The sequence below is a fragment of the Macaca fascicularis genome, chromosome 2, assembly GCF_037993035.2.
Source record: "Macaca fascicularis isolate 582-1 chromosome 2, T2T-MFA8v1.1".
Taxonomy (NCBI): domain Eukaryota; kingdom Metazoa; phylum Chordata; class Mammalia; order Primates; family Cercopithecidae; genus Macaca; species Macaca fascicularis.
The window spans coordinates 114,363,887-114,389,002 of record NC_088376.1 but is presented as its reverse complement, the minus strand read 5'-3'; the positions used below and the strand labels follow the sequence as shown (position 1 = coordinate 114,389,002).

At 46.4% G+C, this 25,116-nt stretch overlaps 1 protein-coding gene across 17 annotated transcripts in view; it reads right to left on the bottom strand.

Annotated features, from left to right (window-relative positions):
- Window positions 1–25,116, bottom strand: part of DOCK3 (dedicator of cytokinesis 3) — a 687,722-nt gene that overhangs the window by 10,745 nt on the left and 651,861 nt on the right. For 8 of the 17 annotated variants that reach the window (XM_005547251.5, XM_005547256.5, XM_005547252.5 and 5 more), the window contains 11 exons: window positions 25,005–25,091; window positions 23,555–23,659; window positions 18,968–19,109; window positions 17,740–17,906; window positions 17,504–17,590; window positions 16,856–17,035; window positions 15,817–15,900; window positions 15,579–15,695; window positions 13,051–13,172; window positions 11,694–11,832; window positions 11,020–11,167 (listed from right to left, as the gene is read on the bottom strand). In XM_005547251.5, the coding sequence (XP_005547308.1) occupies window positions 11,020–11,167; window positions 11,694–11,832; window positions 13,051–13,172; window positions 15,579–15,695; window positions 15,817–15,900; window positions 16,856–17,035; window positions 17,504–17,590; window positions 17,740–17,906; window positions 18,968–19,109; window positions 23,555–23,659; window positions 25,005–25,091 (1,378 nt within the window). The remainder of the gene's footprint in view (window positions 1–11,019; window positions 11,168–11,693; window positions 11,833–13,050; window positions 13,173–15,578; window positions 15,696–15,816; window positions 15,901–16,855; window positions 17,036–17,503; window positions 17,591–17,739; window positions 17,907–18,967; window positions 19,110–23,554; window positions 23,660–25,004; window positions 25,092–25,116) is intronic. The other 9 variants (XM_015445960.4, XM_074032346.1, XM_045384868.3 and 6 more) reach the window with 3 other exon arrangements.

Sequence of the window (25,116 nt, the reverse complement as noted above, 5' to 3'; positions counted from 1 at the left end):
CATGGAACTAATGTGGAAATTATGGGGCTTTAACCCAGGCTCTTTAGTTGACTTGATTCATGTTCTACTCCTGTGGCGTGCAGTGATTTTCCCTAGCCTGAGGGACTGTTATGGAGGCCACACCAAGCCACATGTGGTGTGACTCATCCCCATGGATTCAGGCCACAGCCATAGGTCCAGGAACTTGTCAACCCATGGTCCTTGAGAAGATCTTCCACAGAAGCAGCAAGAGTAACTTGCTGGCTTTCCTGGGGGAATGGGTAATTTGGAAGGCCCTCCAAATGTGCTCATTGTACCAGATACCAGCATATCCATGAGAAACCACTGGGGGAATCGGAGCCATCACAGGAGGATCAACTGGACCTCAAACCTCTGCCTGGCTCTTATGGTTGAAACCCCTGTCTGGGGTGTCATCTGAGTGAAGCTGGGTAGTTTAAACCAACCCATGGGCTCCAGCTGAATCTGCAGCTGGGGTCAATCTGCAGCTCCTAGAGGCTCTGTGTCTCTGGAACTCAGGGTCTCTGGGGCTTTCCCTTGAGTGTGCAGTGCCAGCACTGTCAGGACACAGCTAAAAATAAGTCTTCTTCAGCCAGCTTGCCACAGGAGTCCTTGAGAAATTCCTCTTGTATTCATGTCAGTCCAAGAAGATGAGACTAAAATACTTTGAAGAAGTCAGCTTAATAAATACCAGTAATGTAACTTTTTCCACAGTTGGTCTGAGTAATCCTGTTTGTAGAACCTCAGGGCTGGCTTTAAGACCCAGTCGTTAAAAAATGTTCTTTCACTTGTAAGAGAATGAATAAAGTATGATTTTTTTTTTTTTTTTTTTTTGAGACGGAGTCTCACGCTGTTGCCCAGGCTGGAGTGCAGTGGCGCGATCTCGGCTCACTGCAAGCTCCGCCTCCCGGGTTCCCGCCATTCTCCTGCCTCAGCCTCCTGAGTAGCTGGGACTACAGGCGCCCGCCACCGCGCCCAGCTAATTTTTTGTATTTTTAGTAGAGACGGGGTTTCACTGTGGTCTCGATCTCCTGACCTTGTGATCCGCCCGCCTCGGCCTCCCAAAGTGCTGGGATTACAGGCTTGAGCCACCGCGCCCGGCCATAAAGTATGATTTTTAAAACTCAACCTGAATTGCTATTTTGTGATTTTACTGGTTTCTATGTTCTCTTTTAGAACCTGTACTCTTAGGCAACCTCAAGAAGATGGCTATGTAAAGAGAAATGGAAAAAGCACCTATTCTCACTGACTGATATAATGCTTTCCCAGCAAGAAACTCTCAGAATGCTTCCTGAGCCTTGCAGCCCACAGCTCTAGACAGGACTACTCTCTGTTCAGTATGCACAAAAAAACACAGCACTTTTAGACCAACTCAGTAACATCAAACCCATATCTAATGCCCATTCCACACCAAGCATGTGATTGGAACCTGGTATACTGTCTTGCTTAGGTTGTCTGTGATCTCTCACCTCATGGAGCTCACAGCTCATAAAGAAAGCCCCACATCTGCATACTCAATATGCTGATCTGTGTGAGGGGGTTAGGATGGAGATACAGAAGCCTGAAGGCTGTAGCCAGGGCTCAGGGGCTCTGCTGAAGATTCAGACTCTTGTTATGGTGGTCTCTCTGGCTATGGTGGCCACAAAGGGGTGCTCTGTGCCACCACTAAATTTTTTACCCGTACCACTTCACTTCCCTCCCCCTGCCCTCTGCCCTGGGCAGCCAATCCCATGGTAGGAGAAGGTGATGGTTACTTTTCATGAAAACATTTGAACACCACAAGGGTTTCTGTGTTCATGGGACTTCTAAATTATGTGAGTTGTAGTCTAGTAAACCCTAGTGTCAATGAATTACTTAAGGATTATTCAAAATCCCTGTTTCCTAGCTCCAATCAGCCTTTTGATCAGCAGGGGGAGCTGTCAACTCACAAGAGTTTAGACTGCCTTGCAGGCCATTCCTCTCTGACATCTCCAAAGCAACAGGAATCACAGCAGTGTCCATGGGTATGGCAAGGAAGGCCACTGGTCTCATGACCACTCTTGAGAGTGGGGAAAGTAACCCCAATGCAAAGGACTTCCCTCAAGATCACCTTTATGAAAGCTTTCCCCTCCCTGGTAATACCAAACACAAACCTCAAACAGAGTGGACTGTTTCCTCCCTTTTTAGCCCAGAGTGCATCTACATCTACTACATGCATTTGAAAGTATCAGTCTTTCTCTATGATGCCATGTCACACAGACCCTTCTATTTTGTCTCCCAGGGCCTAACACCGTGCTTGACAGATGTAGGACCTGCACCTTTCTCCAGATGAGCCTGCACACGGATTGTATGGAAGTTGTGGTCTAGAAGGGACTTCCTTTCTTTCTTACTTCCTCTGATCTTGTCACTATTCTCTTTGGGCCCAGTTCTAGTTAACCATTTTGCTTATTTTTGCACTTAATATTTACCCCCAAAAGGGAAGGGCCTTCTCTCAGCCTTCCTTCCGGAGTTTGGCCATTGTGACAGCTCCTCTCCAAAAATGGTGACCATCAACGCCTTCCCTCCCAAAACACACACGCCATTCCTTACAACATGAGGTGTAATCTCATTCCCCTCTCTGGTATCTGGGTTGACATTAGTGACTTGACGAGACAATAGAAACATGGGGACTTCCTGGGACATCCAAGGCTGGGTAAAAAGGAGCCTTGAGGCTTCTTCCTGGGTCTCTTGGAATGCTTTCTCTGGGGATAATCAGCTGCCATGCTGTGAGAAGTCTAAGTCACATGGAAAGGTCATATGTAGGGGCTCAAGTTGACAGCCCCAGCCGCACCCCCAGCTGACCACCAGCATCAATTGTCAGCCACGTATGTGAGCCATCTCGAATATCCAGCCCAGCTGAGCCTTTAGATGATTCCAGCCAGTGACATCTGACTCCAAGTAAGAATTGCTCAGTGAGCCCTGTAAACCCACAGAATAAGAGATGATAATAGATTGTTTTCAGAAGTTTTGGGGGTGGTTTATTATGCAGCAACAGATAACCAAGTCATTTGAAGTAAAAAGGAGTTATTTCCAAACAAGGAGAAGATAATTTCTCTCTATTCAGCACTGACTTAGTGCACCACCTGCCCCTAAGGCAAGAGCCATGCAGATTCCTCACGAGCATTCAGTAAAAGCTTGATAAGTGAATAAATCAGTCAATAGCTGGAAGGAAAAGGTGGTAACCGCCAGCCTGTGAGGTCCCCAACAGCAGGGCCTGCTTATTCCTCCTCTTTCTTCTTTTCAGGACACTGAGTATCTGAAACAGCCTAGAGGAAGTGTCTGACCAATGTCAGAGTGTAATTGAGTTCAAATGTTCATCCTTGGTTGCCTTCTGTGTTTATCAGTCATCATGATTCAGAGATCTGTCCTCAGCAAGAATACCAGATAAAGTCTTAGATATGTCTGAGCATATCTTAGATATGCTTTAGGTTAGGGAAAAAAACAAAACCAGAGGGATTACAAAATCTGTTTCTGCAGCTCTGTTCAGGACTATTTACCTGAAGATACTGTAAATGCCAACCTCAACTGTGGCATTCATCGCTCAGGGTTTCTTTTTATTCCCAAGGCTGTCTTTCAATGTGCCTTCTTCATAACACGTATCACTGCTCCTTCTCTATGTCTGCAGCCTGCACATACTGACAAATCTTCAGCATGCACCAATCTTTTGGTTCATTTGTCCTATTTAGTACTAGAAATGTCTGCTTTCAAATGCTGGCTCCCCTTTTCTGACCTCAGAGTCCATGCTAGGGAGGCAATATGGGCAGTGGAATGGGCATGAGAGTGAGGGCTGGTGAGTGAAAGATTTGTGAACCAAACTTAGCTTGGCCATGAACTGGCTAGGTGGCCTTAATCCCCTTGCCCTGGAAATTAGGGCTTGGTCTGAATACTTCAGGTGGAAGTCTGACTGCCTGCTGCAACCTTACTCCACTTCCCTCTACAATCCGCCAAGGCTTTTCCCAGGTGGTCACTGCATCTTTTCACTGTGCCACATGGCCATCACTCCTACTGTGGGCTTCTCTCCATCACTCCCAGTTGTGGGCTTCATGGGTTTCTGTGCTTTGGAGAGCTTCTTTCCTTAACGACCTCTCATGTCATAAATTTGTACTGTTACACCATTCAGACGTAGATTTGGTCTTTTCACATAGTCCCATATTTCTTGGAGGCTTTGTTCGTTTCTTTTTACTCTTTTTTCTCTAAACTTCTCTTCTCGCTTCATTTCATTCATTTGATCTTCAATCACTGATACCCTTTCTTCCAGTTGATCAAATCGGCTACTGAAGCTTGTGCATGCATCACGTAGTTCTCGTGCCATGGTTTTCAGCTCCATCAGGTCATTTAAGGACTTCTCTACACTGCTTATTCTAGTTAGCCATTCATCTACTCTTTTTTCAAGGTTTTTAGCTTCTTTGTGATGGGTTCGAACATCCTCCTTTAGCTGAGAGAAGTTTGTTATTACTGATCGTCTAAGCCTCCTTCTCTCAACTCGTTAAAGTCATTCTCCGTCCAGCTTTGTTCCATTGCTGGCAAGGAGCTGCATTCCTCTGGAGGAGAAGAGGTGCTCTGATTTTTAGAATTTTCAGCTTTTCTGCTCTGGTTTCTCCCCATCTTTGTGGTTTTATCTACCTTTGGTCTTTGATGATGGTGATGTACAGATGGGGTTTTGGTACGGATGTCCTTTCTATTTGTTAGTTTTCCTTCTAACAGTCAGGACCCTCAGGTGCAGGTCTATTGGAGTTTGCTGGAGGTCCACTCCAGACCCGGTTTGCCCGGGTATCACCAGTGGAGGCTGCAGAACAGCAAATGTTGCTGTCTGATCCCTCCTCTGGAAGATTTGTCTCAGAGGGGCACCCTGCCTTATGAGGTGTCAGTTGCCAAATACTGGGAGATGCCTCCCAGTTAGACTGCTCGGGGGTCAAGGACCCACTTGAGGAGGCAGTCTGTCCATTCTCAGATCTCAAACTCCATGCTGGGAGAACCACTGCTCTCTTCAAAGCTGTCAGACAGGGATGTTTAATTCTGCAGAAGTTTCTGCTGCCTTTTGTTCAGCTATGCTCTGCCCCTACAGGTGGAGTCTACAGAGGCAGGCAGGCCTCCTTGAGCTGCGGTGGGTTCCACCCAGTTTGAGCTTCCCGGCCACTTTGTTTACCTACTTAAGCCTCAGCAATGGCGGACACCCCTCCCCCAGCCTCGCTGCCACCTCGCAGTTTGCTCTCAGACTGCTGAGACAGAGGTAAGCGAGGCTCCACAGGCGTGGGATCCTCCGAGCCAGGCGCGGGATATAATCTCCTGGTGTGCCGTTTGCTAAGGCCATCGGGAAAGCGCAGTATTAGGGTGGGAGTGTCCTGATTTTCCAGGTACCATCTGTCATGGCTTCCCTTTGCTAGGAAAGGGAATTCCCTGACCCCTTGCGCTTCCTGGGTGAGGCGATGTCCCGCCCTGCTCCGTGGGCTGCACCCGCTGTCTGACAAGCCCTTGTGAGATGAACCCGGTACCTCAGTTGGAAATGCAGAAATCACCTGTTTTCTGTGTCACTCACACTGGGAGCTGCAGACTGGAGCTGCTCCTATTCATGACGGGGAGAATGGAACCAAGTTGGAAAACACTCTTCAGGATATTATCCAGAAGAACTTCCCGAATCTAGCGAGGCAGGCCAACATTCAAATTCAGGAAATACAGAGAATGCCACAAAGATACTCCTCGAGAACAGCAACTCCAAGACACATAATTGCCAGATTCACCAAAGTTGCAATGAAGGGAAAAATGTTAAGGGCAGCCAGAGAGAAAGGTCGGGTTACCCACAAAGGAAAGCCCATCAGACTAACAGTGGATCTCTCGGCAGAAACTCTACAAGCCAGAAGAGAGTGGGGGCCAATATTCAACATTCTTAAAGAATTTTCAACCCAGAATTTCATATCCAGCCAAATTAAGCTTCATAAGTGAAGGAGAAATAAAATCCTTTACAGACAAACAAATGCTAAGAGATTCTGTCACCACCAGGCCTGCCTTACAAGAGCTCCTGAAGGAAGCACTAGACATGGAAAGGAACAACCGGTACCAACCACTGCAAAAACATGCCAAATTGTAAAGACCATGGATGCTAGGAATAAACTGCATCAACTAATGAGCAAAATAACCAGTTAACATCATAATGACAGGATCAAATTCACACATAACAATATTAACCTTAAATGTAAATGGGCTAAATGCTCCAATTATAAGACACAGACTGGCAAGTTGGATAAAGAGTCAAGACCCATCAGTGTGCTGTATTCAGGAGACCCATCTCGCATACAGAGACACACATAGGCTCAAAATAAAGGGATAGAGGAAGGTCTACCAAGCAAATGGAAAACAAAAAAAGCAGGGGTTGCAATCCTAATCTCTGATAAAACAGACTTTAAACCAACAAAGATCAAAAGAGACACAGAAGGCCATTACATAATGGTAAAGGGATCAATTCAAACAAGAAGAGTTAACTATCCTAAATATATATGCACCCAACACAGGAGCACCCAGATTCATAAAGCAAGTCCTTGGAGACCTACAAAGAGACTTAGACTCCCCCACAATAATAATGGGAGACTTTAACACCCCACTGTCAACATTAGACAGATCAACGAGACAGAAAGTTAACAAGGATATCCAGGAATTGAACTCAACTCTGCACCAAGCGGATCTAATACACATCTACAGAACTCTCCATCCCAAATCAACAGAATATACATTCTTCTCAGCACCACATCACACTTATTCCAAAATTGACCACATAGTTGGAAGTAAAGCACTCCTCAGCAAATGTAAAGAACAAAAATTATAACAAACTCTCTCTCAGACCACAGTGCAATCAAACTAGAACTCAGGATTAAGACACTCACTAAAAACTGCTCAACTACATGGAAACTGAACAACCTGCTCCTGAATGACTACTGGGTACACAATGAAATGAAGGCAGAAATAAAGATGTTCTTTGAAACCAGTGAGAACAAAGACACAACATACCAGAATCTCTGGGACACATTTAAAGCAGTATGTAGAGGGAAATTTAGAGCACTAAATCCCCACAAGAGAAAGTAGGAAAGACCTAAAATTGACACCCTAATATCACAATTAAAAGAACTAGAGAAGCAAGAGCAAACACTTCAAAAGCTAGCAGAGGGCAAGAAATAACTAAGATCAGAACAGAACTGAAGGAGATAGAGACACACACACACACACACACACACAAAAATCAATGAATCCAGGAGCTGGTTTTTTTGAGAAGATCAACAAAATTGATAGACCGCTAGCAACACCAATAAAGAAGACAGAAGAATCAAATCGATGCAATAAAAAATGATAAAGGGGATCACCACCGATCTCACAGAAATACAAACTACCATCAGAGAATACTATAAACACCTCTATGCAAATAAACTAGAAAATCTAGAAGAAATGGATAAATTCCTGGACACATACACCCTCCCAAGACTAAACCAGGAAGAAGTTGAATCCCTGAATAGACCAATAACAGGTTCTGAAATTAAGGCAATAATTAATAGCCTACCATCTAAAAAAAGTTCAGGACCAGATGGATTCACAGCCAAATTCTACCAGAGGTACAAAGAGGAGCTGGTACCATTCTTTCTGAAACTATTCCAATCAATAGAAAAAGAGGGAATCCTCCCTAACTCATTTTATGAGGCTAATATCATCCTGATACCAAAGCCTGGCAGAGACACAACAAAAAAAGAGAACTTTAGACCACTATCTCTGATGAACATTGATGCAAAAATCCTCAGTGAAATACTGGCAAACTGAATCCAGCAGCACATCAAAAAGCTTATCCACCACGATCAAGTTGGCTTCATCCTGGGATGCAAGGCTGGTTCAACATATGCAAATCAATTAACGTAATCCATCACATAAACAGAACCAAAGACAAAAACCACATGATTATCTCAATAGATGCAGAAAAGGCCTTTGACAAAATTCAACAGTGCTTCATGCTAAAAACTCTCAATAAACTAGGTATTGATGGAACATATCTCAAAATAATAAGAGCTACTTATGACAAACCCACGGCCAATATCATACTGAATGGGCAAAAACTGGAAGCATTCCCTTTGAACACTGGCACAAGACAGGGATGCCTTCTCTCACCACTCCTATTCAACATAGTGTTGGAAGTTCTGGCCAGGGCAATCAGGCAAGAGTAAGAAATAAAGGGTATTCAATCAGGAAAAGAGGAAGTCAAATTGTCCTGTTTGCAGATAACATGATTGTATATTTAGAAAACCCCATCGTCTCAGCCCAAAATCTCCTTAAGCTGATAAGCAACGTCAGTGAAGTCTCAGGATACAAAATCAATGTGCAAAAATCACAAGCCTTCCTATATACCAATAACAGACAAACGGAGAGCCAAATCATGAGTGAACTCCCATTCACAATTGCTTCAAAGATAATAAAATACCTAGGAATCCAACTAACAAGGGATGTGAAGGACCTCTTCAAGGAGAACTACAAATCACTGCTCAACGAAATAAAAGAGGACATAAACAAATGGAAGAACATTCCATGCTCATGGATAGGAAGAATCAATAGCGTGAAAATGGCCATATTGCCCAAGGTAATTCATAGATTCAATGCCATCCCCATCAAGCTACCAATGACTTTTTTCACAGAATTGGGAAAAACTACTTTAAAGTTCATATGGAACCAAAAAAGAACCTGCACTGCCAAGGCAATCCTAAGGCAAAAGAACAAAGCTGGAGGCATCACACTACCTGACTTCAAACTATACTACAAGGCTACAGTATCCAAAACAGCATGGTACTGGTAACAAAACAGAGATATAGACCAATGGAACAGAATAGAGCCCTTGGAAATAGTACTGCACATCTACAACCATCTGATCTTTGACAAACCTGACAAAAACAAGAAATGGGCAAAGGATTCCCTATTTAATAAATGGTGCTGGGAAAACTGGTTAGCCATGTGTAGAAAGCTGAAACAGGATCCCTTCCTTATACCTTATACAAAAATTAATTCAAGATGGATTAAAGACTTAAATGTTAGACCTAAAACCATAAAATCCCTAGAAGAAAACCTAGGTAATACCATTCAGGACATAGGCATGGGCAAGGACTTCATGACTAGAACACCAAAAGCAACGGCAACAAAAGCCAAAATTGACAAATGGGATCTAATTCAACTAAAGAGCTTCTGCACAGCAAAAGAAACTACCATCAGAGTGAACAGGCAACCTACAGAATCGGAGAAAATTGTTACAATCTACCCATTTGACAAAGGGCTAGTATCCAGAATCTACAAAGAACTTAAACAAATTTATAAGAAAAAAAACAAACAACCCCATCAAAAAGTGGGAAAAGGATATGAACAGACACTTCTCAAAACAAGACATTTATGCAGCGAACAGACACATGAAAAAATGCTCATCATCACTGGTCATCAGAGAAATGTAAATCAAAACCACAAAGAGATACCATCTCACACCAGTTAGAATGGTGATCATTAAAAAGCCAGGAAACAACAGGTGCTGGAGAGGATGTGGAGAAATAGGAACACTTTTACACTGTTGGTGGGACTGTAAACTAGTTCAACCATTGTGGAAGACAGTGTGGCGATTCCTCAAGGATCTAGAACTAGAAATACCATTTGACCCAGCCATCCCATTACCAGGTATATACCCAAAGGATTATAAATCATGCTGCTATAAAGACACATGCACACATATGTTTATGGCAGCACTATCCACAATAGCAAAGACTTGGAACCAACCCAAATGTCCATCAATGATAGATTGGATTAAGAAAATGTGGCACATATGCACCATGGAATACTATGCAGCCATAAAAAAGGATGAATTCATGTCCTTTGTAGGGATATGGATGAAGCTGGAAACCATCATTCTGAGCAAACTATTGCAAGGACAGAAAACCAAACACTGCATGTTCTCACTCATAGGTGGGAATTGAACAATGAGAACACTTGGACACAGGGTGGGGAACATCAGCACTGGGGACTGTTGTGGGGTGGCAGGAGGGGGAAGGGATAGCATTAGAATATATACCCAATGTAAATGACGAATTAATGGGCGCAGGACACCAGCATGGCACACGTATACATATGTAACAAACCTGCACGTGTGCACATGTACCACAGAACTTAAAGTACAATAATAAAAATAAATAAATAAATACATTTGTGCTATTTTTCTTTGGTTTCATAATAATGAGAAGAACAAAGAGACTCCCTCCTTCTGAAGCCTGGAAGCAAGAGCAAGTGACTGGTTGGCAAGTTCAGACCACTGTCACTACCCTGCAAAGCCAACCCTGGAAAGCATTAGATCCTATTTACCACAGCTAATTTCCATTCCACAGCAAATGTTTCTGTCTACAAGGGCAGAATCAACTTTCACTTGGGAACTAGGATTAGAATGTGAAAAAGATGCTGGCTCTCAAAGAACAATATTTATTCAACTGAACTAGAAATCAAGTAATAATTGGCAAAGTAAATAGGTTTTTACAGAGCCATCTCTTCTGAGAAAGCCTTTCCCAACTGAAGAAAAACTTTTTGGTTGCTGTTACTGTTTTAGAATAACATTTTCCAGGGTTAATTTTAGTCTCCCGATTTACTTTCCATATTTTGTCATCATGCCTGATTCCTCAAGACAAAATACTGACTTTTGCCTTGACTTTGATCTTTGTTCTAGCAAAAATTTCAATGAGAAAGAAGTGAGCTTTCTTCTAAGCTGTGTGTCCTTTCACTGAGGTAGAAATGCAATGGCTACACAGCAGCAGCCACTGCTCAGAGTGGAGTCTAAAGCCAGCCAGAGAAGAGGCCTGGAGGCAGGAACACTTGAGTCCCTAGTGGTAAAAGCACAAATGAGTATTCTCTAAGTCACAGGGCTGCTCTCAATGACACAGTCACAGATAACGGGAAGCTGAGTGGGGTTCATGAAGACCTCTCTTCTCCAGTCTGCAAGCAGCACCCTGCCGTCCTTACCTCGGGCACTGGAAGGGGCAGAGGTAATCATCTGGGATGGTGCTGAGTGAGTGGAACTCAGGCTGGAGGAAGAAGGGCTTGCCTGGGACGAGGACAGAACAGAGACGTTGGTGACCGAGCCCTGGTACCTGGGGTTGGGATACGCAAGCTGCAAAGGGAGAAAAATCAGCAGGATAGAGGTCTGAATGGCCAGGACTTTAGGGCTGGCACAGAGTTGGCTTTTTCATGCCCTGAGGTGCTCTGCCCCAGTGCCTTATGCTATACCCTGAGCCCTGATGGAGGCCAGGCTAATGGTTGGGCACTAGGGGCCACCCATACCACCCATATGGAACAAAGTTGTTGGGCTGGCCATACTACGGTGACCACGGAGGAAGCAGGACTAAGCCAACAGGAATGCCAGGCAAGGGGGCACTCTGGCAGAGGATCTTTCCCATGGGATCTCTTAAAGCAACCAGGGCTGAAGCTGGATTTTCTTCTTGGGAAATAAGGCCTGGGAACTGATACTTAGGATGGTGTGTGGAGGAAAGGCGGCTTTCTAGCTCTGATGAGGGGTGTTCTGAATTCGGAGCTAGAGAATTAGGCAGGGTTGCCAGCCCTCAGATCAGACATTGCAACAGCAAGGTGAGTCCTGTAGGCATGGTGCCCTGGCCCACTCTCCCTGGACAGCTCTGTACCTGCATGTGGTGGTACAGGTCCTCGGGAGCATCGCCCATGGAGCCGTCGCCCAGCATCACCATGTTTCCTGCTTCACTAGACGCATGTGAGGAGAGAGAGGATGATGAATGGCGGCCTGTGCCCATCAAGTTCATGGGGCTGTGAGCAAGAGTGGGAAATAGGGAGGAGTCAGGCCGATGGCAGGTGGCAGGGGGACAATAGAGCAGAATGTGTGGAACAGTCATCCCTGGTTTCAGCTACCACCGGTTTGGAGGGTTCCACAGCCAATGCTCATACCCATCTGAGGCCTGGAGCAGTCCTGAGCTGTACCCTGCTACTCAGGAGCCCTTGGTCTGGGAGAGACAATGGTGTGGTACACCGGACAAGCCTCTATCTACAGCTACATGGCTTATGGCCACTCAGTTTAACGACATTAGCAGTTTCTCAGGAGGAATAAAGAGATATGCCAAATCAGGTCAAAGATCTCAGGTCCCCCTTTCTATGGGGTATTAGTCTGGGTCAGTGCCCACCCCTCCACCCCCCACACCATGATGGGATCTGCTCCTTGGTCAGAGGCTTCTTCCTAGTGTGGGAAGCTACCAAAATAGCCGGCTGTGAACTATCTGCAGTCCTCTTTCCACATCTGTGGCCAAAAGGCTTGTCAATAGCTCTCCTCTAGCAATACCAGGAAAACCTCTCATTCATTTGTTCCTAAGTGCCCATTCTGTGCTGAGTTGCCACTCACACTGGAAAACAAGCCTAAGTGAGGGGCTCCTCTCACTGGTCTCCTCCTCCAACCTGGCCTTCCTGGCCTAGAGACTTTCAGTATTCTCAGTTGAGCCCAGGCAAACCAGTCTTTGATGTTCACATCACTATGCTGTTTCTTCCTTAAAACTGACTTGGTGATCCTCATTCTCCTTGGGATCAAGTCCAAAGGCCTGCATGAACAAGGCCCATTCAGAGTTGGTCCTATCCCCTTTTCCATGCCCTGGAATCCTGCACTCCAGCCACTTGACTCTACTCAGAGTGCTGACCAGGCTGGCTTGTTCATATCTTGAGGCTTCTGCATGTGTCAGTCAATTTGCCTAGATCTTGCCCTATCACCCTCCTAACCCCTAGCAAACATCTATTTATCCTTCAAGACTTCCCCAAATGCCCCCTCCTCCATGCTGCCACAATATCATGTATACACTTCCCTTAACCAGGATAGTGACTGACTGAATGCAGGGTGTGGGTCCTATGGCAGGAGCCACATAAGTGTTTGCTGTGTGCATGGGTAAGAGGGAATATGAGTATACACAAGGACTCTTTTGTCTGACCCTTGACAATTTAGACTCACCTCTCCAGAGGGAACCCTCCCCAGCCCTAAGGCCATACCTGTGCCGATGGGTCATCTTGATGCTCTCCGGACTCATGGGGCTATGGGATGCCAGAACATTTCCCCGTGGGGTGCTGGTGCCTGAACATGCAGGACTTAGCTTATCCAAACCTGGAAACTCCTGTTGAGAAATGAATGCCCCTTCATAGAGAGTAAAGAATAAATAAGTAACTAAGGGATATGAGGGAAGAACTGACTGGTGATCGAAAATCTAAAAGAAACAAAAAAGAGTCATATGGTTGGCTGAACCTGAACTGCTTCCTTTTGGCAATGCCCCCTTCATGACTAAAACACCCTCCTAACTGCATGGGAACCTAGACCCAAGGCCGTGTGCGAGGCCCCAGGTTGACTCCACACTAAGAGAAGCATATCTGGAATGAACTGAAGCTGGTCTGAGCTCATAGGAGTGTGTTAACAGGTTTTCTCGCTATGGAATAAGTAGAACAAGATTTGGGAAAAAGGAGAGGAAGAGCTTATTATTAGTTGTCAATCAGTGGGCACCAATTACATAAGGATTGGTGTCAAGTTTTATTAGACTGCTAAATGGCCCAGCTCTTAGTGACCTGGGTTGTCTGTGACACAGTCTACGGGGAGACAGAACATAAAATCCCGATGTATGTAACTGAAAAATAGCACAGATCTATTTTAGCTTAATTAATTCATATTAAGTATACAGATTTCTGGGCACACACTTCTGATCTCAAACCCTACTAGGTGACAGCATGTTTGTTTGCGTCCCTGTGTGCAACTCAGAGGAAATAACTGTTCAGGTTTCCTCAAGTCCTTCAAAATCTGTAGTGAACAGGGGCCCTACGTCCACTGGGGATATTTCTGAGCTTGGTGTGAAGAAGCACCGGGTTTTCCACCCACTTCTTCCAAAGTATACAGAGGGCTAAAATGTATTTCTGTAGCTGGATAAAGGATATGTGTGCACACAGAAGAATGTGATGTATATAGGAAAGTGTTTTGTGCTTTTTGCTGCAACCCACATGGCAGAGAACCTCCCCACTGGCCAGGCTCCAGCCTGCCTGGGTCACCTGCTGTGATGGGGAAGTATGCAGGAGACCTTGGAATGAGAAGTAGTGGAATGAATACCCACCAGGCTCAGCAATACTGCCCAAGTTCCTAACTAAACGATACTCCAATTTTTAAGGAGGAGATGTAAAAGAGCTTCTCTGCATATTTCACCTTGAAATACCACGGGAGAATCCTAACAGATGGGAGAAATTTCAGGATCTCCAGGCTTTCCTCTGGAAAATGTGCCCCTACCCCTCAAACTACAACAAGCTTCTTTTTCTCTTTTCATGTTATCCACACTTGTCCACACAGGCTGAGATCTGCACTGGGAGCCTGGAGGGACAGAGATGACCAGAACCTGCAGCATCCACGAACAAAGCAGGTCCGCCCCAAATGGGTCAGGCCCACTGTGTTTAAGTAGTTCAGCCTCTCTCAGGGCTCCTGTGGCCATGGGTATCCCTAGACGGGGATGTTTTTTGCTCATGACAACCTCGTGCAGCTCAAACAGCTCTACTTCTTGTCGACCTGCCACTACCCAGTGGTCCTGGGTGATGAGAAGAGAACTTGGCTTGGGTGCCAGGTAGCAGCAGGTAATTGGGCTCATACCCCTTAAGATCTGGGAGACAGCCTGTTTAGCAGGAAGGGATCTCTAGAAAACATTTGGAGTCGGCCCCACAGTTGAAAATGAGGTTTGGGTATGTGACTAGGGGGCTCTATCCTCAGCCAGTCAGCCCTTCCTCTAAGACCCTGCCAAGGAATACTGGTCCTGGAATATAAGTCCTGTTTGTGTGTTTAAGTCCTTGGGCCAAATGCTACTGTGGAGGCTGAAGAGCTGGGCCAGAGTTAGGGAGACTTTCAGGAGCCTGGTCCAGCCCCAGGACCTGGCTGACCCCTTTAAGAACCGCTAGCATCAAAGTACTGCTCATCCTAGACTATCTCAGATGTGAGCTTGGATCACCAGACATGATAGAGGAAGCTGGGAAGGAGAGGGAGGGAGGGAGGGAAAGAGGGAGAAAAGAGAGTTGGGGGAAGAGTAAAAAGAGGGAAAAGAGAACGATTAGAGGGAGAAGAATGAAGAAGGGCAGAGAAAGAGAAGAGGAGGAGGAGGGAGATGGGGAGAGAAGGCTGGCTCAGGCCATGCCTACCTCTTTAGGTTCTTGAGATGAAAAACATCTCCAAAAAGATCCCTACATGTGGGCCATATACTTTAGCTCTTTTCCTCCACATATGAAAACCTGTTCACTAGCACAGTGCTCTGAAACATGTTCTCTGCCCTTGAATCTGGCTCCTCCTTTGGGAGTGAGTGAGTGAGAGGATCCTTAGCATCCTTCCCCTGGATATAGCATCCATCCTTGCCCCCTGTCCCTCTGTGGGGAGGACAGCCTCTCTCCCTGACCCGGCCCCCACCCAGGCTCTCTCCCTCCTATTTTCCTTTGGCTTGTGGTATATAGGTCTGGAGAAAGTGACACCTGGTTCTACTGCAGCAGGGGCAGGACAGGGATTAACTTACATGGTAGAGACTGGCCCGCATCATCTGGAACTGATCAATTAGCTTCTTATGCAGAGGTCGCATTTCTGGGTGCACAAACTTCTCATGAACTGCTAGCCCAACTCCAAGGACATGAACCTATCAGAGTCACAAACAAGGCCACTCTGTGAACCATGAGCAGCCCCTGAGAACTGAAGCCATCTTGTAGTGCATGGCTTTTCTCACCTGGCTGCTGGTCCCCAAGCTCTCCAAGACATACCTGCTCCTGCATAAGCTCCTTGAGCTGGGTGATCTTCTCAGCATCTCCTGGGTGCTTGTTGATGTAATCTTTATCAAAGAAGGCCTGTGAAAGGAAAGGCCAAGTCAGGAAGACTCTTCCCAGGACTACTACTTATATGGGGCCCAGGAGATTTGAGTTCACTAATGCCACCTAAAACGTAGCCAGGCTGTCTCCTCATAGGTACATACACCAGTCTGGCCTGTTTGAACTTCTGGCAATTAGAGGTGTGTGTGTTTTATTTTATTTTATGATATATTTTTTGAGATGGAGTCTTGCTCTGTCGCCCAGGCTGGAGTGCAGTGGTGTGATCTAGGCTCGCTGCAAGCTCTGCCTCCTGGGTTCACGCCATTCTCCTGCCTCAGCCTCCTGAGTAGCTGGGACTACAGGCACCCGCCACCATGCCCGGCTAATTTTTTCTTGTATTTTTAGTAGAGACGGGGTTTCACCGTGTTAGCCAGGATGGTCTCAATCTCCTGACCTCGTGATCCGCCCACCTCGGCCTCCCAAAGTTCTGGGATTACAGGCATGAGCCACTGCGCCTGGCGAGGTGTGTTTTTTGTCTGAGAAGGATTGAACGTGGCCAAGCCATCTAAGTCTGGATGCTGACCCCAGTCCCTTATGGAGCCTGGATGGCCTAGGTAGGGCAGGCAGGACTGGTGGACTGGGAGTAGGGGCTAGCCTCTTATCCAGCCTATGACTCACTTCTCATGATGGGCTGGGCTCCAAGGCTCCTCTTGGAGGGCACCTAACATCTTCCCATAATCAGGATTACAGATTACCCATATCAGAGTTCAGAGAATAAAAATGAAGAAAAGGCCCTACCAGAGAACTGTGCCAAAGAAATAGGGAGTGATAGGGAGCTTAGGGCCTCGTTCCAGGACCATCCCAAGTTAGTTTAGTCAAGAGAGGGCATGTAGGGAAGGCTACCTAAGGAGACTACAATCTTGAAAAGAGAAGCCTGTGAGTCACCTTCCCAGCCAGGCTGCCTGCATGGGTTTGGTCTGTGGCCACAGCTCACCTCCTGATAGCGTGCAATGCCTCCATTGACAGCTGCATCAATGACACCATTCAGGCACATGCTTAGCAGGTTGATGTTGCCATGCACCTGCTTGTGTTGATACTGGCTGATCAGGGAGCGTAGCTCCTGGTTCTTATTCTCAACCACTTGGATGGCATTCTCCAGAGGGCTCACCTCCACCTAGGGGTACACAGCACACAGAGTCATCCCAGAAATGATGATAACCCCTCATCATATTCCTGAGACCTGGGGTCTAAGATCTGTGGTATTGATTCCCCTTCCTTGTTCCTGTGAACTTGAGACTCCCTGGACACTTTCCACTTCTGTTTTCTGATGTATAGGCACTTGGAAGTACAGCAAATAGTGAAGAACACTAGTTCTGAAATCAGAACACTCTGCTTTCTTGAATCTCAGAGAATAGTTTTCTCATATGTAAAGTGGGAGGCTGAAAATACCTGCTGCTCAGGGGTGTTGTATGGATTAGATGAGAGAAGATACACAAAGATCCTAGCACAGGGTTGACCTGTGGGAGCCTAGGCCAGGCAGGTGGCCGAAGCTCTCTTTATCTTCAGTCCTTAGAGAAGGGCCCCCAGAGCTGGGGCTGAGGGAGCAGTTGTGAAGCTCAGCTTCATCTGAGACATGTCTCACCAGTTCCCTTCTCTCCACTTCAAACCACCGTGAGATGCCAGGCAAGCTGTGGGTCAGGGTCAGTGTGGTACGTTCAATCCACAGGCTCTGTAGGGAGGGAACAGGCAGGTGTGGGCAGTTAGGCAAGTTTTGCCACACCCTGCCTACCTGAGGGATAAAACAGTGAGTTCCCAAGAAAGTTGAGCTTGCCCCTGGACTTGCTGTGTGTACTGCCCCTGTTTTCCTGATTTGTTCACCTTGAATTCATTCTCCTTGTCCTTGGGGCCTTTGTGAAAAGGCCTGTCGTACCGGAACTTCCTCACATTGTTGACGCGATAGAAGCTCTTGACGCGATCTGGTACCCTATCCATCTGCAGAACATCCACATAATCTGGAATGGGCGTCACTGCATAGATCTGCAAGTCTGGGCAGGAAGTGAAGGAGAAATGCAGACTTGCCAGAGATGGACCTGAGAGGTTGACCCCTGTTATCTCCTCAAAGGGGAGAAGTGCACCATAGCCCCTGCTCCTTACTGACAGCCCAGTGGTGGAGGCAGTGGTATCTTCAGGGGCAGATTAGAGCCAAGCACAGTTACGTAAATCTCTATCTGCTCTCTCCCTCTCCCTGCTCTAGTAGTTGAGTTTCATGAGCACTCAACCAAGGTGAGATGTCAACAGCCAAGTGTTCTCTGGTGCCCCTTTAAGAAACAAAGGGAAAGAGGGGAATGCAGGCATCCACCCCATGGGAGTGAGAGAAGGCTACAAGGGTCTGGGCTTCCCCTCTATAGGTAAAGTATGTTTACTGAAGAACAACTTTTAAATAAAATACTGTTTGAAATCTTTGTGGAAAAAAAGCAGGTAAGAGTCCACTTGCCCTCCCTTCTCTGAAACAAGCTTGCCATAGTCATGGCATCTGTCATGTGGTCCCCAAGGAAGCTGTGTGTGAAAGGTGAGGGGGAGGGCAGTGTTTCCATTCAGACTTCCAAGTGCCACCAAACCAAAGGAACTCCCCCATCCTCTCCTGCTCCGCACATCCTTGGGCCCTGCCCCAGTCCGCCTGACGAAGACAAGGGACAATAATAGTACACATGGGAGTGGCGCAGGTCACAGCACAGGTGGTGTTCCTGTGACAAGAGCCCTGATAGGACCCCAAGTCACCCTGTACAATGATTGCTCCTGGCTGCCTGGGCAGACTCCTCATAGGGCAGGGTGAGGATTAAGCTGTTGGAAGCAGCCAGTCTGAGGGATAAAGACCTTCCTGAAGTCCCACTGATGACTAGACCACCCACTGCTAAGGGCACGCCAGTGCTTCCTCTTTGAGGCATTAGTGCGTTTCTAAGTGTGTGCTAAGCAATGAGGACACACTCAGGTTTAGGGCTATGGGATATCTAACCTATATGGTTGGCAATGTGGTAGAGGGCAGCTGACTGGGTGGACCTCACCTCCCAGGGCCCCTGCCGTCCTCCCACCCAGTATCAAAAGATACACTGGGCATCGCACTGTAGGATGGCGTCATCAGGATGGTTGGGGTGCTGCATGGCGACAGCCTGCGGGAACTCACTGAGCATCCTCTGCTGGAAGGCCTCCAGCCTCTCGTAGTCATGGCCACGGCATACGTATTCTTTGTTCTGCCACAAACATAAGAGCACACTCTATGTATACCTTATTTGTAGCCCCCAACCTCCACAATGGAGTCAGTAGCTACATACATCACAAACATATCTTAGGAGTCTTCTCTGTATCAGGCCCTGGGACAGGCGCAGGGCATTGCCCTCAGTCTCCAGACAATCAAGGAGGGAGAAGAAAAACAAAGCGAGAATTACACTGTGGTGTGGCAGCCCCGAGGGAAGGGTACAGGCTGCAAGAAGCTTGGAAGAAGGAGAAAAACCTTACACAGGAAAGAGAGCAAGGTGGGAGATGTGATTTTAAAAAAATTGTGTTTAAAAAATGTCCTGAAAGGTCCACCTAGGTCAGGCTGGTATGGTATGGTATGAGTGGAGAAGGGCAATCTATGTGGATACTGTGACAACCAGGGCAACAACAATCAAGACAGGAAAAGGCGGAGCTGGAAAGAAGGTGTCTGTGTAGAGAACTGGTAAAAGCAGTTGGGCAGAGGGGCACTGCCAGCCCCTCTTGGCATGTCTTCAAAGGAAGAGAGAGAGAAAGAGGCATCACAGAACCAGCCATATGCTTCCTGGGACAGGGTTAATCACTGGGCAGGCCTTGGAAGACCCTGACCCTGACTCCAGTGTTACCAAGGAGTGATTGCTATGGGTGCCATCAAATAAATTTAAATGGCGGGGGGCAGTGATCAAGTGTGTGATTCTGAAGGATCACTTTTATTAGTTGAGACAAACAGTCTAATGTTGCCCAGTGCCCAGGAGGCATTCAGTAGCTGTTTATTGCATTAATAACCCTTTGGCAGCAAACTCCTTTGCAAACATGTCAGCAGAACAAATAGACATCATTCTAAGTACAGATTTCTTAAAATTTTACGTTATGTCACATTTAGTTTGGGTTATGTCTCAGTTTTTCTCTTCGTGGACAAGGCACCCCCAACTCTGCTTGCTTTGCCTATATCATAGCCGGTCATGAGTGGGTGGCTGGAGCAAGTTCCCCTGAAACCCACCGGTGACACAGTCTGCCCAACCAACTGCCTAACCAGACCCATTTCAACAAAATGGTATCAGGCACTGCCAGCCCCTCTTGGCATGTCTTCAAAGGAAGAAAGAGAGAGAGAGCCATCACAGGGCCAGCCATATGCTTCCCAGGAGAGGGTTAATCACAGGGCAGGCCTTGGAACACCCTGACCTTCTTGAAATAGGATTTCTGTCTCCCTTTTACTTCCTCTCTCACTATGGGAGAACTTGGCTAAGGCTGGGCCATGTATCTGTATTGTCTTTTGTTTTTTTGAGATAGAGTCTCACTCTCTTGCCCAGGTTGGAGTGCAGTGTTGCAATCTGGGCTCACTGCAATCTCCACCTCCCGGGCTCAAGTCATTCTCCCACCTCAGCCTCTGAAGTAACTGGGATTACAGGCATCTTGTACCATGCCTGGCTAATTGTTGTATTTTTAGTAGAGATGGGGTTTCGCCATGTTCGCCAGGCTGGTCTTGAGCTCCTGACCTCAGGTGATCCACCTGCCTCAGCCTTCCAAAGTGCTAGGATTGTAGGCATGAGCCACTGCGTCTGGCCTGGGCCATGTGTCTGGATGAATCAGAATGGAAGGGCACACTAGAAGGGAAGTTAAGGTCAGGAGGAACAGGCTGGCCACTCCAGTGGAATAGACCAGTAGTCAAAGGACAGAGGCATTTCTACATCTTTGGCTTGATAAACAAAACTGACAAAGAAAGTACTTGTGAAGAACTGGCCTTTTCATATCATTCATATGTACAACCCTCAACAATGTCTGTTCATGGGTCAAATGATGAGAAATAAAAATTCCCTCAAGAAGGGAGGGTTGGATGTTTTCCTGACTCTTTGCAGATTAGTAAATAATCACATTTGTGAGGGGAAGCAGGCAGATGGTCCAGAGAAACCAAGCTGACAGAGCTAAAGTAATAGATGGCCTGTGCATTCAGGGATGGTAGGAGAGTAGCCTAGCCTTCTGGGGAAGGCCCAGCAGGAACAATGCACAGTGTTGACCTTGAGGCTGACTGTTGGTTTCATGTTCGCCTGGGCAAGAGCCCCAGCATTCCCACAAAGGACAGATCTGGCCGCCACTCCTTTGTACCTGGTTCTCACCATCTGCAAGGCAAAGAGCTACCTCCACTGGGACTTATTATGTTTGCCACAAATGAACTGAGCAGCTGAAATAAGGGAAGGTAGCATGTGGGTTGGCCGAGGAAATTTGTATGCATGAATTATACATGCATTATACCTCCCCTTGAGATTGCATCTTGTGTGGAGATGGGAATGTATTGATGGGTGATATTTCCTAACACCCCTTGTTATTCTTCCTCCATTACCAGGGTCTTTGAAACATTTGTACTGTTACTTGTGAGCATGGTTTGGATGGCTTAGATGCAGGTTTTATGCCAGGTCCTACCTGTCAGAAAGCTCCAAGCACCCTGAGACACTAATGTGCCCTGTGACATGCGCATGAAAGGGTGGGAAACAGGTTGGACCATGATGGAGCATTCCTGCTTGGCAGAATAGAAACAGGGGACACCAGGGCCTGATTCTGTAATATCCAAAATAATGATGTTTTACAGTGAAATCTCAATTTTGATGTACAAATTGTGGATCTACACAAGAAGAAGAAAATGACAAGAAAGCATAATTTGCAAAGATAAAATGAGAAAAAGGCAAGTTACAAGACCAGAATCATTAGTTTGTCAAAGGACTTTCTGGAAACACTTTTGGTTTCTAATTCTTGTACAGCTGCTTCTACTTCTTTTGCTGACCTCCACCACTTCCATTGTTCTTATATGATCTATGTTGATGGGGCTAGTAAATATGCCACTTCTGAAATGCCTGGGCTGGATGGTCACTAGAGATGAAGGAAGCCTAGTCCTCTTAAGAAAGTCTCTCTTCTCATTTCCAGCCAGGTGCGGTGGCTCACACTTATAATCCCAGCACTTTGGGAGGCCGAGGCAGGCGGATCACTTGAGGTTGGGAGTTCAAGACCAGCCTGACCAACATGGAGAAACCCCGTCTCTATTAAAATACAAAATTAGCTGGGCGTGGTGGTGCATGCCTGTAATCCCAGCTACTTGGGAAGGCTGAAGCAGGAGAATCGCTTGAACCTGGGAGGCGGAGGTTGTGGTGAGCTGAGATCGTGCCATTGTACTCCAACCCGGGCAACAAGAGCGAAACTCTGTCTCAAAAAAAAAAAAAAAAAAAAAAAAAAAAAAAAGAAATTCTCTCTACTCATTCCCATTCTGCTACTAGAAACACACTCCTGTGGAACAGTTACAGCCTTCCCGGGGATCACAATTAGGTAAATTAGGCAGTGAGCTTGCTGTTCCTGTCATATTACCAGTGCCCACACAGATCATTTTTCCTTCTAGCCTAGAATGACTACTGCCCAAGAAAAGTGCAAGTTGACCTGCCTTACTTCTGCAATGTGGTTAGCCTGGACTCTGCCGCTAGCAGACTAGCTTTTTTTAAGGAGCTATTAAGCCCGGTTGACCTTTGATGTGATAACAAGTTTGTTATTGCTCATTGGCTAACCCAATTTCTCCAAGAATACAGGATCCCAAACATATCAAAGGGAATTTTCCCAGCTACTTTCTGAGACTTGTGGACAGTGAACTTTAAAGATATCGGAACTGGGGGTGATCAGAGATTAGGTCTCAACTGCTCCAGGGCCCACACATCAGGGCAGCTTCATTTAGATCATCTGAGAACACATCTCTATGGGACTCAGCCTGCAGTGTATGTTGACTGACTACTCCTGGAGCCTCTGAGTTGTGCTGAATAAATAAGAAAATCACAACTGGTGTCAGTAGATCTATACTCAGTCATCCTTTCCACTCTTTTTATATTCCGGTTCAACCTGCCAGGGAATGGTAGGGAGAAAAGGCTGTTGTCATCCTGGGTCAGAGAACTGGCTGCCTATAAGAGGCTTTCTACAGCCAAACACAGTGCTTGGCAGCTCCCTCAGGATCCCAGGAACCACATGCTGGCTACAGTGCAGCCAGGAGGAAAAACCATCATTTCAGATGACAAACTCTAAGAGGTCAGTCTACTGTTAAGATCAGGGCTTTATTGGCGCCCTGTATGGCTGAGAAGACTCACAATGGAGGTTCCAGGCACTGGAGGCAGAAGTTGGAAGGTACCTATGGGACATACTTAGACCCTGGTCACTTCCTGAAGAAACTCCATTGATTTGGTAAGAAAGCCACCCTCACACATTCCTGGTAGCTACAGAACAACAGAGCAGACTAAAACAGAGTCTGAAGTTGGCAGCCAGTCCAGTCAAATAAAACCAAATGCCTGTTGTTAACTGGTCTATCCTCTGTAAAAAAGTATTCAGCAGAAAAGGCAAAAAGGGGAAGACAAGAATACAGGTTTTAAGTGAATTATGTGTAAAATTATATAAGTTCTTGTGACCATCTGAATGGACTCACCCGAAGAAAGAAAGGAAACTTCCTGCCATAGAAGCCGACCCGAAAGAACTCAGGCTCCAGGCGTTGCTGCTCCATAATGTTGTCATAGTAGCTGGCCTCCATTTTCTGTGAATGAGAAAGGTCTTCGGGTTGGCTTGACTGCTGTTGGTATCCAAAGCAAGTTCTCCTAGGCCCAACTGGACACTGTCTTCCAGAAAGGGATCATGGCAACTCAATCTAGATAAGAAGTAAGTGAGCCTCTAGACATGACCAGCCTCTCTCTGGGGAGTTGCATTATGGAAGAGAAGGCCCTCCATCACCACTGTCTGATGGTGGGATGGGGACAGGCCTGCCCACTGCACCCCTGTGTAGCTGCTGTGAATGTCCTTCCTAGGGAGTGGACTCAGCCCTATAGATTCCTGTACTTGGGAGGCACACTTTTAACATGGACTTTTTCTGCCCAGGGATTTCTGGTTTTGACCAATACTCACTATACCAGTTGACCCCTGACTAGGTTGCTTGTAGCTGGCTATCAGCAATTCTCATCACCATTTTGTATCAGTCCAACTCTTGTTCATCTATTATCTGACTAAAGATGCTAACAACTGTAGTGATGAAGGCTCAGATGCTAACAGCACTGGTACTCATTCCAAGTTAAGATATTTTAAATTTGAAAAGCTAACTAATATCCATGATGTCTAGCATTCCAAGGTCTGTAACTTTTTTAGTTGTGGCTGACCTGGCTTCACACTCACACAAAACTCACTGAAACTTCGATTGGGAAGATAGCTCTAATGCATTAAATCAAGCCAGCCTGCCAGAACAGGTTAAGAAGCCACTGCTAGAGGAACATGCCCAAACACCAATCTGGATCAGAGAACAGGAGAGTTAGCCACAAGGATGAGGGTGCAGAAAGGGTGAGTTGAGACTGCCAGCCTCTTTTTCGCTGATGAAATCAGCAGCCATTATGATTGAGAACCCAGCACCAGCAACCAGAAAAAATTTGGTGCAGACCTTCAAAGCCCATCGGGCATTTAATTTAATTTTTTAATATTCTGCATCAAAGAAGGCAGCAAGTACAACATGTTTAAAATTGACCATAAGCAAAGTGGGGAAAGCTCTTATAAAGATTTTGGATGAAGCATCCATAAACAAAACCATTCCAGGAAAAGCTTCTCTGTGAAGCTGAGCTGCCACCTCCTTCTCTTTCTTGAAACCACCATCCTATCCTGCCTACGCTACTTCTCCCTTCTCTGACCACCATGGCTCTTGGGGTCCAGATCATACAATTATTTTTCAGGTGTTCTTTTTGGTTTCCTAGTCAGACTGCAAGTGTCCTGAAGGCAGGAGTCTTGGCTTTTGTTTCTCTTGTATTGTCCACAGCACTAAACCAAGGGCTAGGCCCATAGAGAATGCTCATTTAGAAACTGATGCCAGTCAGGGCTGGGGTGGGGGGAGGGGCACAGCTCACCCGAATCCAGCTGAGGCTCTGGTAATCATAGAGGCTCTCGTACTGACACGCCAGCTCCCTGCACAGTGGGATCCCAAACTCCCAGCTCTGTGTCAGAAATAGAAACAGGGCT